The 11,476-nt window shown below is 49.4% G+C and overlaps 1 protein-coding gene across 1 annotated transcript; it reads left to right on the top strand.

Annotated features, from left to right (window-relative positions):
* The first annotated feature begins 314 nt into the window (after positions 1-314).
* On the top strand, positions 315-1,365 carry LOC119281680 (RING-H2 finger protein ATL66-like). Its single transcript, XM_037562144.1, has one exon. It carries the CDS (start codon positions 505-507, stop codon positions 1,048-1,050), a length of 546 nt encoding a protein of 181 aa, XP_037418041.1. The 5' UTR covers positions 315-504; the 3' UTR covers positions 1,051-1,365.
* Positions 1,366-11,476: the final 10,111 nt, after the last annotated feature.

Raw genomic sequence — 11,476 nt, 5'->3', positions numbered from 1 at the left:
TCATGACAGCCACAGGGCCTTGATAAGGAGGAACATCGACGAACTAAGATGCTTCCAGAAATGCAAGTTTTGCAAGCTAAGAACAACTTAATCGCCTGCGTGAGACATCATATATATTCTAATTCTCTTTCGGGTCCCTTTCGAGCCCCACTCTCCATGAACGCCATCGCGCGGACAGTCGCTGCCACATTGAATTACCCGGGATATGGCACTCGTCAAACCTGTAAGAGGAAATGGCCACTTTTGGCGCGAGATCCGGGCGGCGGGAAAGCTTAAAACCGCCCCCCATCACACGAATCGCACGCACCGGCCGCCCACTTGAATACTACTTGATCTGGTGAGCGCACACTGGGGAAGCAGTACGTAGCTGGCCCAGGAAAGCCACGCAGCCCGTGCCGATCGACGTGCAGCTAGCCCGGCCGCCAACGCGCGCGCGCGCGCTTAGTTTTGTCCCGCCACGGCAGAGAAGGAAACGGTCGAGGAAGAGGAAGAGGAACCAGTGGCATGGCGGCGCAGGAGGAGGCGCAGGCGCTGCGGTGGCGCTACGGCGACGTGGACGACGGCAACTTCTCCGTGCGCGGCGGCCGCGGCGTGCCGCTGCTCGCGACGCTCTTCGCCGTCCTCGTCTTCTTCGTGGGCGTCTGCGTCTACCTCCGCTGGGTGTGCCGCCGGTACAACACCGACGCAACGCTTCCCAGCTCCTTCTCCTACCCCTCCTCGTCGCCGTCTTCCTCCGCTGCGGCGCCCGGTGCCCCCTCCGCGGTGGCTGGCCTCGACGCTGCCGCGATAGCCGGCTTGCCCGTGACGCCGTACCGTCGTCCTCCGTCGGCGTCCCCTGGCCGCGAGGACGACGAGACGCAGTGCCCGATATGCCTCGGCGAGTTCGCGGAGGGCGAGAGGGTGAAGGCGCTGCCGCGGTGCGGGCACTGCTTCCACCCGGAATGCGTGGACGCGTGGCTGTGCTCGCATCCCAGCTGCCCGCTGTGCCGGGGCTCGCTTCTCGCCGACACCTCCACCATCAAAACTGTGGACGCGAGCGAAGCTGTCTGATCGACCCTGCGCGCGCGCTCGCGGCAGCAGGTTCGGAACTGCACCGCTCAGCGACACTGCGACTGACATTGGAGCCCGGCCACCAATTTTCATTGCACCGAGTCACTGACCGATGGCTGTTGCTGGAGTACGTGCCAGTGTTCAGGCATGGTTGATTGGTGGCGACCGATCATTTTTGCTGAGTGCTTTCTCTTTTCTTTGAACGGATCATTTTTGCTTAGTTAATTTGCGTACCAGTGAGTTTTTACGGGCGTTTGATATTGCCCAAATCAATAATAGAAACGAGCTGCATCTTTCCCTGCCCCGTTTGCATCATATCTGCTACGCGTTTCGCCGTTTTTGGAGGTCGATAGAACAAATGCTATTATATGGACCGTGCACTTGCACCTCAGCATTGGGGCCACTTTAGCTTTCAGTTGCAGGCGACGCTGTTGTCCAGTTGGGCTTGCACGAAGCGGAAAACCTGCCTGCTTCGGCCGCAGAACTGACACGAGCGAGTATTTTTTTGATAGGTAAACAACTTTATTTCTCAAATAATAGCGATCGTTTACAATTTGGTGAGAAACAAAGTCGGGTACCACATCATCCCACACACTAGATGATCTAGACGAAAGAGCATTTTTTGCTATGGCATCGGCAACAGCATTAGCCTCTCTACAGCAATGGATCACATCCACTTTAGAGAACTCAGCCCCCAACTGCTTGCACTCCATATATATAGACACATCATGGCCTAAGTAAACCTCCTGATTAATGATCTCCACCGCATTTGAGCTATCTGATTCCAGAATAATGGAGTTGCAACGAATATTTGCTGCCAAAATGAGGCCATTCCGAATAGCCACCAATTCTGCCGAGTCAACTGAGCTAACATGCGATATAAACCAAGATGCTGCTGCAATGTACTCTCCTTTGTCATCGCGCGCTACTGCCCCCGTGCCTCCGGACAAGTTCTGTGAGCAGAAAGCTGCATCAACATTTATCTTTACACTCCCTTTTGCTGGTTTTTTCCACATATGATCACGTTGCCGGGCTGGTAGTTTTGGGGTTTCAGCCCGCACAAAGTTAGTGGCCAGAACCTTGATCGAGATACCAGTACGTTCAGGCGATCTGATCTCTTCTCCTTTGACATATTGCCTTCGTTGCCACCATATGTACCAACTACCCACCGCCATGAGCTCCGCCAAAGGGAGATCGCCCACCATAGCCTGGCGTCTCATGAGAACCTCCATGGTGATTGCTCCTGATCGGTCTACCGCAGCAGCGCGTTCCACTTCTTCCTTTACCCCAAGCTGGTTCCATACATCCAGGGCCCTTTGGCAAGTAAACAAGCAATGCTGGGAGTCCTCCATACCTACTACAGAAATCGGACATTGTGCTGATGTTTGTATGTGTCTCCCTGCCAATGTCCCTCGACACGGTAGGACGCCTCTAAGAACTTTCCAGGCAAAGTGTTTTATTTTTCCGGGAACCCGCAACCTCCAGATATGTTTTCAAATATCATTTTCACGGTGACTTCCTTGCCCATCCGTCCTGTTCCACTGTTTTCCATATTGGTGAGCAAACTCAACATGGTATGCTGACCTAACTGAGAACATTCCTGATTTTGTGTGATGCCACGCTATGAAGTCATCCACCATCTCTACCCGAAGTGGGATTTGCAGAATTCTGTAGACATCTACCGGGTTGAAAACTGAACGCACCAGCTCTTCATCCCACTTGCCTGAATACGGGTCTATCAATTCTTCTACCTTTCCCAACATAGTGGCTCCTCTAGGGGTGATAACTTTTCGTGTCTCGCTCGTTGGAATCCAAGGGTCATTCCAAATATTTATATGTGAGCCTTTGCCAACCCGCCAAATACATCCTCTTTTAAAAGTTTGTATACCCATCACAATGCTCTGCCAAGTAAAAGAGGAACGTTTCTTTGGACCCGCATTAAGTATGTTACCATCCGGATAATATTTTGCACTAAGGACCTGTGCACACAAAGATTCCGTTTCTGGAGTAGTCGCCAACACTGTTTTGCTAGTAAAGCAAGGTTGAAACTGTGTAGGTCTCTAAACCCCATCCCCCGTTCTTCTTTGGTATACACATCTTCCACCATGCAAACCAATGCATCTTCTTCTTCTCTTCATTGTCTCCCCACCAAAAGCCTGCAATTTCATCAGTAATAGCTTTACATATCCCTTTAGGTAATTTGAACACTGACATTGCATATGTGGGTATTGCTTGAGCCACCACTTTCATTAAGATCTCTTTCCCTTGCATAGATAACACCTTCTCCTTCCACACCTTTATTCTCTGACAAACTCTCTCAATGAGATGCTCAAAATAGTCGCTTTTATCAACTCCTACCATAGTAGGCAAGCCAAGGTATTTATCTGAAAGTGCTTCTGTCAATATGTCAAGAGTATTGCAAATTTCTTCTCTAGTTTGCACTCTTGTGTTAGGGCTAAAAAATATACTTGATTTTGCCGTGCTTACCAATTGCCCCGAGTTGCCACAGTACATGTCCAAAACTCTTTTCAAAGTGTTTGCATTCTGAATATTAGCTTTCATGAGGATTAGTGAGTCATCCGCAAAAAGTAGGTGAGATATAGAGGGTGCATTTCTGCAGACCCAGACTCCTTCTAGTCCCCCAATTTCCTCCTCATGAGCTAGCATACATGACAAGCCTTTAGAACATAGAAGGAACAAATATGGTGATAAGGGATCACCTTGTCTTAGACCTCTGGTTGGCACAATTTCATCTGTCTCACAACCATTAAATCTCACTTTGTACCTGACTGAGGAGACACACTCCATTATCATCTCCACCCAAAATGGATGGAATCCAAGTTTCAACATGACCTGGTTTAAAAAGCCCCACTCAACACGATCATAAGCTTTGAGCATGTCCAATTTTACTGCACAAAAACCGTTAGAACCATGTGTCCTCTTCTTTATTGCATGAAAACATTCATATGCCACCAACACATTATTCGTAATTAACCGGCCCGGGAGAAAGGCACTTTGTGTTGGGGAAATGATGTCAGGCAAAATTTTCTTAAGCCTATTAGCTAGCATTTTTTAGATGATTTTGTAAATCATGTTGCACAGACTAATAGGTCTAAACTGAGTGATTACCTCCGGGCTGTCCACCTTCGGGATCAACATGATATTAGTTTGGTTCCAACCAGTTGGGATCTTCCAGTTGTTTATTGAATCCAGCACCTCATCAATTAGTTCCTCTCCAAGGATATACCAAAATCTCTTATAGAAAACTGCATGAAGACCGTCTGGCCCTGGTGCTTTCATATCTCCTATCTGAAACAGTGCCTTGCGCACATCTTCCCGAGAAAATGGCGCTATCAACAACCTATTCATCTCCGTTGTAACTCTCGGTTTCACAGCTCGAAGAAGATCCTGGTCACAATCAACATATTCAGAAGTAAACAAGCTCCCAAAATAATCACAAATTAGTGGGTTGAGGTTATCATTCCCCTCCACCCACCCATTATTATTATGCTTCAACTTTTTTATCATATTTCTTCTATGCCTAGCAGATGCAAACTGATTAAAGTACTTCGAGTTTCTATCCCCACGGCGCAACCATCTGACCCTGCCTCGTTGGGCCCAAAAGATCTCCTCTTGATCGAGAAGGTTTTCAATGAGGACCGAGAGATCTCTCTGTTTTGCTCGGCTCTGTTCAGTGTACTCCTCCCTCATCACCTTTTCAAGCTCTCACTGCGCCTTTTGTAGTCTGTTTCGAGGCCCCTTAAGCACATGATTGTCCCACGCGTGAAGAACATTATGAACAGTGGCCGCCTTGTCCTTGAATGAAGGACAAAGTCCCCTATGAATAACCTTTTGCCAAGCTGTTTTGACGATCTCCTCAACAGTCTCCTCTTCCAGCCATCTTGCTTCAAACCGGCGTTCCCCCTTGCCCCGAGGCGCAGCTGCCTCCGCCAGATATTCAGTATCTAATAAGATGGGACGGTGGTCAGATTTTCCCATCTCAAGATTACACAACCCCGCTAGAGGGTGCATGGTAATCCAGTCTGCATTCGTTACTGCTCGATCCAGCCTCTCCTTGAGCCCTCCTCTGAACCACGTGAATCTATCACCGGTATATCCCATATCCTCCAATGCACAATCTGACAGGGCATCCTGGAAAGCCTTCATCCGTATATGTTGACGAGGAGGGCCTCCCTCCTTCTCAGATGAGACCAATATTTCATTAAAATCTCCCAACATAACCCAGGGCAGCCTAGAGTGAGTATGTAGATCACGAATATAGCGATAAGTGCGATCCTTACTGTCCAGTTTGGCTCCCCGTATATTCCTGTCATCCTCCATATATTCCCATTTGTTTCATGAACTGTCACATCGATTCCATCCAAGGTGGTCGTCTGGGAGTAGATCCTAACCTCCTTCTTCCAGACTAAAAGCAATCCACCCCTCCTTCCATCCGGGCTAGCAGCCACTATCCTTTCATCCATCCCCAATTTTCTCATCAGCCTTTCTGCCTTATCGTCATCCAGATGTGTTTCAGACAGAAAGAAAACATCCGGTTTGTGTCGCCTCTGTATGTCTAGAAGCGAACGTACTATCGGGGCTCCGAGGAGACCCCGACAATTCCAACTAATGATCTTCATTGGTTCCGGCGATCACCCTCGAGGGGTGTCGCCGATGCATCAGTTTGTAATGTCGAGGCATCCGGATTCGCCCTAAGCCTCTTCGGATCATGAACTTTCTCCAGTGTGCTCATCTGACTCTTGCCCAGTCTATCATTATTCCCTGCTTCAATCAGGCCAACCCTCTCGTTCACAAACCCTGGTGGTGGATTCGCACTCCCACCATGTTTGATTACTGATCCATCTTGTCCAATAAGCCTCTTCTTTGCCTGCGGGACAACATCCCCAAAGTTACCAGCCTTTCTATGGTCTAGATCCATATCAGCCTCCTCATCAGAGTATTGGTACCCCGGATTGCCCCTTCCTCTCCCTAGGCCTCCATCTCGCCCCCTCGGCATTCCCATATTACTCCTTCCCCTCCCCCTGCCTGAGCCTCTCGGGGTATCATCGAAGTTCACAAGGAGCCAGTCACCCCATTCACAATCATCTGTCTTGTGCATGCCATCTCCACACTCCGTCACCAAATGACCAATCAGGCCACAATAATCACAGAAGTCCGGCAACTTTTCATACTCTACGGGATACCTTTTGCTTTCCTTCAGCGTCAACGGGACAAAACGGACGATGGGTGTATCCAGCATTACTGTAACTCGAGCTCTCAAGTATTTGGATGGGTTGATACACCCCTCATTAACCACGACTTTGATAGGCGGGATGCCCACCTTTTTGCTATCTTCTCCGCGATCTCAGTTTTCTTCATGAGTCCATCAGGTATGCCAATGATACGTGCCCAAACCGCGATGCGATCAAGCTTGTATTCCTCTACGTTGGTCAATCCATCATACTCTTCCATCACCACTGCAGCGTTCCTGAACAACCAAGGTCCCCCGTTCATAACCCGATTCCAATCCCCCAAGCACAGGAATTGGGCGAGGAATATATTTGGTTTTTTGTCCTTGAAGATCACTCCTTGCGCCGGTGCCCAGGCGTTCCTCATGGCCTTGTACAAGGCGACATGGCTGAAGGGTTTGCTTGTATGAACCCTAAATATTGCAATCCATCTTGTTTCTTCAACTAGGCCCTCAATCTCTCCCGACAGGTCCAGGTCCTCCTCCTCCTCCCCATGAAGATTCAGCCCCGAGAACCTATCATCCATATTGGCATCCGATCCGCGCGCACCCCCTCCATCTCCGCTTCCTAACGCCCCATCCATCAGCGCTTTTCCACTCCCTTGTTCCGCCATGCAAGCGATCTAGATCGACGAGACCTCTCTTGGGATCACGATCCGGTCGAACCTAATCGAATCGGACGTGAGAGTTTGATGTAGATGTGTTATAAGTGGAACCCTAGCGGCGCGCCGCAAGGGGATAGGTGGAACCCTAGCTACCTAGGGGATCTTCAACTAGTAATAGCTTCTTTTTAGCTTTTTCATGGTGATTGGGGAGGTACAAGTACAACTCGTAACTGACACGAGCGAGTATACTAAACCTCTCCAGCCCACAATGTGTAGGTTTATTATTTTTTTTGAAACGAAGAACTCATGACAGGGCCATAACTAAGCTGTGATCCTGGCCATAACCCGGGCCGGGCCTAAAAGAGCTTGCAGCAGAAAACACAGGCCCAGTCTATTCTTCGGGCCTAAATTTCAGGCCCAAGCCCGTACCATCAGTGGAAAAGCCCGCCGGGCCTTAGGTCTCGGGCCAGGCCTCTTCCCTAAAACGCACGTATGTCAATCCCAAGCCCGGCCCGCCCTAGCATTAGGGCTCAAAATCTAGGCTAGGCCCGGCCGATGGGCAAGACCGGCCGGGCCGGGTTGAGCCCGGTTTTCCATGGCCAGTATAATCATAGCAAACCCCAACTTAGAAACAGAAGGAAAAACAAAAGAAATTACTCAAAAAAAGGAAAAACGAAAAAAAAAATAGAGGATCCACAAACCAAACAGGTGATACAATGTCCTACATGAAGCTAACAATAAATCAACAAAAGAAACTAAGAGCGTCTAAAGTCGGCCTCCTCAAACACCCCTCAAACGCACGGACGGGCCGCCCGTACACTGATCGATCAAAAATACCCGACCCACCCGTGCCCCTTAAACCGGCCTCAACCGTCTGGGCTGACCTGCGCCCCTCATATCCAGCCCAAATCTGGGGCGGATATGGGAGGCCTGGGCGCGTTCGCCACGTCGACCTGACGCTCTGGTCCCACTCAAAAATAATCTAAAACCCGGTGGTCTGAAGCTCATCTCCTTCGTCGGGGCGATGGCGCCGCGTGGCGCCGCTTCCATGGGCCATGTAGTGCCCTAGCCCTGCTATTTAAGCCAACTACGGGCACTGAAACCCTATACATCCACTTTTCCTCCCCACCCGTCCACTGCCGCCGCCACTTTCCAGTCGTCGTCCGCCACCACTTATAGCCATGCCACCACGCCGTCGGGTAAGGAGCTACCCATATCTAACGCGGGAGCGTCGGCTGCAGCTCCATGAGCAAATCACGGAAAGACGCAAAGCCCGAATTGCTGTGGGGCTACCTCCGGATGAGGTGGATCTGGAGGAGGAGCTGGAAGAGAACGAGGAGGATATGGGGGACATTGGGGACGCGGATCTATAAGCGGAGCAACAAGCAATCCTCAATTCCCTCAAACAAACCCTTCAAATCACCGTTGTGCATCCGGGTGGAGCCATGTCACTATCCGGTCAAGAAAATGCCACCCAACTAGGCCCTGTAAGTCTAGGTTGTCCAGAACCCCCCAAACCCAACCCATATGTGGCGCGGATATAGGGCGGTTCGGACTCGTCCACCATGACAAATCCTGCCCATGCTAGACCACCATGTCCCCACAAATACCTTAGCGAGACCAAACCCTAGTCAAAGTCCACACTCTTCTCGACTGCTCTGTGTTCACTGCCCCTTTCCTTCCCTCCCTGTCCCCTCACCTCCCCTCCACCATGTCTGGCTTCGGCAGCAGATCGAAAACGTTCCCGTCCATTCGAGTGGGTGGCACTCCTCAAAGAGGAATCCAACTCCTCCAGACCATACGACGAGCAGCTCACACTTTGCATTGCCCCCCGTTGGTCATGGATGGACAAGGGTGGTATCTCAAACTCTGCGGCCACCCTAGTGGCCGCAAGGGCAGGTGTAGCTCTGCGTCAGCATGTGGCTGCACGTGTCTGCGCCCTCCCAGGTCAGGTAACAGGGCAACCGTAGCTCGGCACCTCCAACCGATGCTCACCATATGCCACGTTGGGTGCTCGTGCCCACATAGCCGTGCCCGCAACCTCCTGAGTCGGAGTCACGGGCCGCTCGTCGTGTAAGGGATTGACTGCGTAGGCCGCCTTGAGCCGGTCCAACTACTGGTCCTGCAGGTCCAATGCTGGAGCCGCTTTTGTCACTGCCGCCGCCAAGAAGATCATCTGTGATGTCATCTAACGGGTTTTCACCTGGGAGGACACGTACGCCTGCCTCCGCTGCAAAAATGTGACAGCGCTCCGGATTGGAATCGAGGCCCGAGCGACTCGCAAGGCAGAAGGCGGTTGCCGTAGAGAAACCCACCAGGCTCGTGATGACCCATAAGTACAAGGGATCAATTGTAGTCCTTTGGATACGTAAGAGTGTTAAACCCAACGAGGAGCATAAGGAAATGACAAGTAGTTTCAGCAAGGTATTCTCTTCAAGTACTGAAAGTAGCAGTGACAGATAATTTTGTAGCAAGATAATTCGTAACAAGTAGCAAGAGTAACAAAGGTGCAGCAAGGTGGCCCAATCCTTTTTATTGCAAAGGGCGAGCCAGAAAGTTCTCTAGTAGTAACCAAAGCGTTCTCGAGAACACATGGGAATTCTCGTCTAGTCACGCTCATCATGTTTAGTTGATTTGCATTCGCTACTTTGATAATTTGATATGTGGGTGGATCGGTGCTAGGGTGTTGTTCTTACTTGAACAAGCAACCCTCTTATTATTAACCCCTCTGGCAAGCATCCTCAACTACGAAAGAAGAATTAAGATAAATCTAACCATAACATTAAACATATGGATCCAAATCAGCCTCTTATGGAATAACACATAAACTAGGGTTTAAGGTTCTGTCACTCTTGTAACCCATCATATACTTATTACTCCCAATTGTCTTTCCTTAGGCCCAAGTAAGGTGAAGTCTCATGTAGTCCACATGACACAATTAAGGAAGCGGCAACATACATATCATCACAATATCGAACGTATACCAACTTCACATGATTACTTATAACAAGACTTCTCACATGTCCTCAAGAACAAAAGTAACTACTCACAAATCATATTCATGTTCAAGGTCAGAGGTGTATTGAATATGCTCGAGAATCTGAACATTTAATCTTCCACCAAATAAACCAACTAGCATCAACTACAAGATGTAATCAACACTATAGCAACCCACATGTACCAATCTGAGGTTTTGGGACAAATATTGAATACAAGAGATGAACTAGGGTTTGAGAGGAGATGGTGCTGGTGAAGATGTTGATAAATATTGGTCCTCCCATGATGAGAGGATCATTGGTGATGTCGATGACTTTGATTTCCCCCTCCTAGAGGGAGTATCCCTGGCGGAATCGCTTCACCGGAGAGCAAAAGTGCTCCTCCCCAGGTTCCGCCTCAAGACAGCGGTGCTTCGTCCCGAAAGTCTTCTTATGATTTTTTTTCTAGGGTAAATAGCATCCTATAGGAGAAGATGGGCACCAGAGGCCTACTGGTGGGGTCATGAGTCACCCAGCGCGTCCTAGGTGGGGGCGCCATCTGAGCTCGTGACTGTCTAGTGGGGTCCCCTCCTGGTATTTATTTCACTAATATTTTTTATTAATTCCAAAATAATTGTCCATAAATTTTTAGGTCATTTAGAGCTCTGGAGAAGATCCATCTCTGTTGTAGCTATCTCCTACTTCATGTGAAACTTGCAAAATAATAGAAAAATGGCATTAGGATTGCTTTATAAAGTGAATTAATAACTCAAAACATTATAATTAATAGTAGGAAAACATGATGCGAAATGGACGTATCAGCTCGTGAGGGAGCAAGCCTGCATCTCCCGGCATCTTGTCGGGATCCGCCGCTCCTTGTCCTCCTCCGATAGTGGAACAACCAACGACGAGGATGCCCCTCTAGCCATCGACGCCTAGGCCAAAGACTACAGTCGCCGCTCTGGACCCCATGGGTAAGAGGCAGTGCGTAAGTGGTGAGTCTGGGATCCCCTCCTCTAAATCTATCGTAGGATGACCTTTTCTTAATATGATATGCTATGTCTAGTTAAAGTTGACATGTTTGATCGTTTGTGAACTTCATATGCTATGTCCAGTTGTCAATTAAACTTGTTTATGCCTGATATGTGATCTATGCTATTCTGATATCTTATCTATGTGTTTGCATGGGGTTGCATGAATTTGGGGGTTCGGATATGAGGGGGACGACCGTGGACGCATCCGAATGTATGGTGACTAGGAGCTACCCGCGGGCATGCTCGGATGCATCCACAGGCATATACATGCCCAGATCTGTGAACTATGGATGTTGATGCTCTAAGATACAACTTCGATGGCCTCCTCCACCACCTCATTCGGACCAAAGGAAGAGGGAAAGTCTTGATGGAAAAGTGTGCCACCGAAGGAAGATCATGCCTTGTTTGCTCCCAATAGGCCAGATGACTTCACCGGGACATCCGCCTCTACCAGCAATGAAGGCCCTGCCTTCTCACCCTGGGTTGAAGGGTCGTCGTCTATGTAGAGTAGCTCACTCGAGAGCACACACATACATTGGAATGACTGCCAAGGAAACGCAACAT

This window comes from Triticum dicoccoides, chromosome 3B, assembly GCF_002162155.2.
Source record: "Triticum dicoccoides isolate Atlit2015 ecotype Zavitan chromosome 3B, WEW_v2.0, whole genome shotgun sequence".
Classification (NCBI taxonomy): Eukaryota; Viridiplantae; Streptophyta; class Magnoliopsida; order Poales; family Poaceae; genus Triticum; species Triticum dicoccoides.
This window is presented reverse-complemented; position numbering and strand designations above follow the sequence as displayed.

Excerpts from the sequence above, each read along its gene's own strand:
- LOC119281680 (XM_037562144.1), top strand. The coding sequence starts at position 505 with ATGGCGGCGCAGGAGGAGGCGCAGGCGCTGCGGTGGCGCTACGGCGAC.